This window comes from Capsicum annuum, chromosome 3 (genome assembly GCF_002878395.1).
Source record: "Capsicum annuum cultivar UCD-10X-F1 chromosome 3, UCD10Xv1.1, whole genome shotgun sequence".
Lineage (NCBI taxonomy): Eukaryota > Viridiplantae > Streptophyta > Magnoliopsida > Solanales > Solanaceae > Capsicum > Capsicum annuum.
The window spans coordinates 3,330,832-3,333,467 of NC_061113.1; the positions used below are offsets into that span (position 1 = coordinate 3,330,832).

Here is a 2,636-nt window from a genome sequence, read left to right on the forward strand (position 1 = left end):
GACAAATTTGTCTTCAATTTGACAATAGTCTTCCTACTTATAGAAACTCTTTCTCTCTGCCTAGAAGACTTCCTCAAATTCAGCATATTTCTCCTATTGAACCTTCTGCACCCATCTATGGCCCCGCTAGGAATCGCGCTGCATCATTACATACTTTAAACTCTTCAGATTTACCAACGACTTCTCACAATGTTGATAAAATTAAAATAGATTCTAAAACCAATATTGTTCAAGATTTCTATAATGAAAATCCTACTCCTTCCGAGATGGAATTCGACATTAATTCTGTTTAAACATGATAGGACAACTTATCGATTTTAGTCCTGGTTCTCAGGCAAGAAAATATATCCAAAAGGAATTTTTTTCTGAAAAATGGACCAATTTTAGGACTTGGTTTTTTGAAACTTATACTCAGGATGAATTACGAAATATTTCTGAAGAATTTTATGAAATGTGTGCTCTGCATAATCAAATTATCTCTTTTGTTCCTTGGTTTATGTCAGCTTATCTGCCTTCGTATATCAAGCTTATAGAACGTTCCTATCAAAATCCTGACGGTACAGTCACTCAAGCCTGTTATCCTCCTCAATCGTCATTTATCCTCCCAAATAACACAGGCATGACTTTTTCAGCCTTTCAAAAATTCATTCATGACGATGTAGGAAAATTACTGTCTCTGAAATAAATAATCTTATATCTCAAAATAATTATCTGAGTCTTTATGTTAAAGTTCTCGGCGAACATATTTCCTCTCTGGATACCAAACTCGATGAACTTATTGTTCTGGTAAACCAGCTTAGTACCAAAATTAATTCCTCTGATATTCCTTCTACTTCAAAACAACCTGTTGATGAAGGTTTTATTCTTTCAAAGCCCTGTATTCAACGACCTATTGAAATCGATGGTTTCACACAAAACTCTCCAATCGATCAATTAGAAAAACTCTTAGATAAAAAATTCTCGCATTTACATATTCAACCACTGAATATTTCAAATGATTTTGTTCATAATCTTGAGTCCAACTTTGCGAATAATCTTGACTCTTCTGATGATCCAAGTAAGGTTCTCTCGACTGAACTTTACAAACTCAAAGGTATTTTTAAACGACAGCTAGGGAAAAAATATGCGGATATTCCCCGTATGTCTACTGCCTATTATCCACGTCCTACTCCTCAAGATGTTCTGATAGAAGAAAGGGATTGGAATCAAACAAATACGTCTTATAGCGGTGACGCTATATATGAATGGAATATTGACGGCTTATCTGACCGACAAATCTCTATCCTTATTCATCGTATGTCTATGTATGCTACAATCGCTTTAGCCACTAAATCCACTGGTTCTAGCACCACTCGAAATGACCAAACAATTTGTAAAATGATTGTTGCGGGTTTCACTGGTCAACTCCGAGGTTGGTGGGATAATTTTCTAGACGATACAAAACGCGAAGCTATCTTTAATGCTACAAATGATCAACCGGGGAAAGACAATCTTGGTCGTGCTCTCCCGGTAGGCAGATCAGATGCAGTCTATACACTCATGCTAACTATCATTGAACATTTTGGCGGAAGATTTACCAATCAATACGAAAATATACGAACTCTTCTTAATGGTTTAAAATGCCGTCACCTAGGCGAATTTCGGTGGTATAAAGACACGTTTCTTAGTCGTGTCATGGACTTACCCGAGAGTAAGTATGATCATTGGAAAGCTAAATTCATTGACGGTCTTCCCCCCTTATTTGCTGAACGTGTTCGTAAAACACTTAGAGGATCTTATGGCGAAATTCCTTATTCTGAAAAAACCTATGGTCAACTAATTGGAGCTTGTACACAGGAAGGCTTAGCCCTCTGTAATGAGCTAAAATTAGCTCGACAAGTCAAACTTGATAAGCTCAGAGAAAAATCTCAATTGGGCGACTTCTGTGAACAATTCGGTATGGAAAAACCCTTGGTTCAAAAATCCCGAAAATATTCAAAATCCAAGCCTTACTATAAATCCAAACACTCTAGGCACCGGAGTAAGGAAGAGCGAGAAGCCCGCAAATCCTTCCGAAAGTCTACCCGGTTTGCTAAAAACCATTCGAAGCGTGATTTAGCAAAAATCAAGTGCTACAAATGTAATCAGTATGGTCATATCACTCCGAACTGCAAATTGCAAAAACTCAAATCTCTTGAACTCTCTGACGAGATTCACAATCAAGTCTATAATTTGTTATATACCTCTGATTCCGAATCTGACTCTACGTCTGAAAATGATTTTGAATTACCTAATTCTGATAGTGAGCAAGATCCGAATAATAAATGTAATGACTGTAATAATGATTTGTGCAATTGTGATGAGATGATGTATAAACTCCAAGCGCAATTCGAAGACCTCGATCTTGATGTTAAAACTCTTACTGCAGAAAATATTCTTGTATTACTTAAAGAAGTTTCTGATGAAAAACTCCGTGAAAAAATCGTAAATCTTGCTACCCAAAAATCTTCTACTTCTTCTAGTACGTCTAGAGATAACACTTTCGATAATCAACCCATGTCTTATTCTTTGGCTGAAGTAAATCGGCGGCTTGCCCTCAGTCAAACTCCAGGTAGAAATACCACTTTTGACGATTTAAAAATCGAAGTTGAAAAACT

At 36.5% G+C, this 2,636-nt stretch overlaps 1 protein-coding gene across 1 annotated transcript in view; it reads left to right on the forward strand.

Moving 5' to 3' along the window:
- Positions 1-295: 295 nt before the first annotated feature.
- LOC107865634 overlaps positions 296-2,636 on the forward strand; it is an 8,199-nt gene continuing 5,858 nt past the window's right edge. Inside the window, exons 1-4 of the mRNA XM_047410289.1 lie at positions 296-334; positions 796-1,227; positions 1,390-1,810; positions 1,871-2,228. Coding sequence (XP_047266245.1) covers positions 296-334; positions 796-1,227; positions 1,390-1,810; positions 1,871-2,228 — 1,250 coding nt within the window. The remainder of the gene's footprint in view (positions 335-795; positions 1,228-1,389; positions 1,811-1,870; positions 2,229-2,636) is intronic.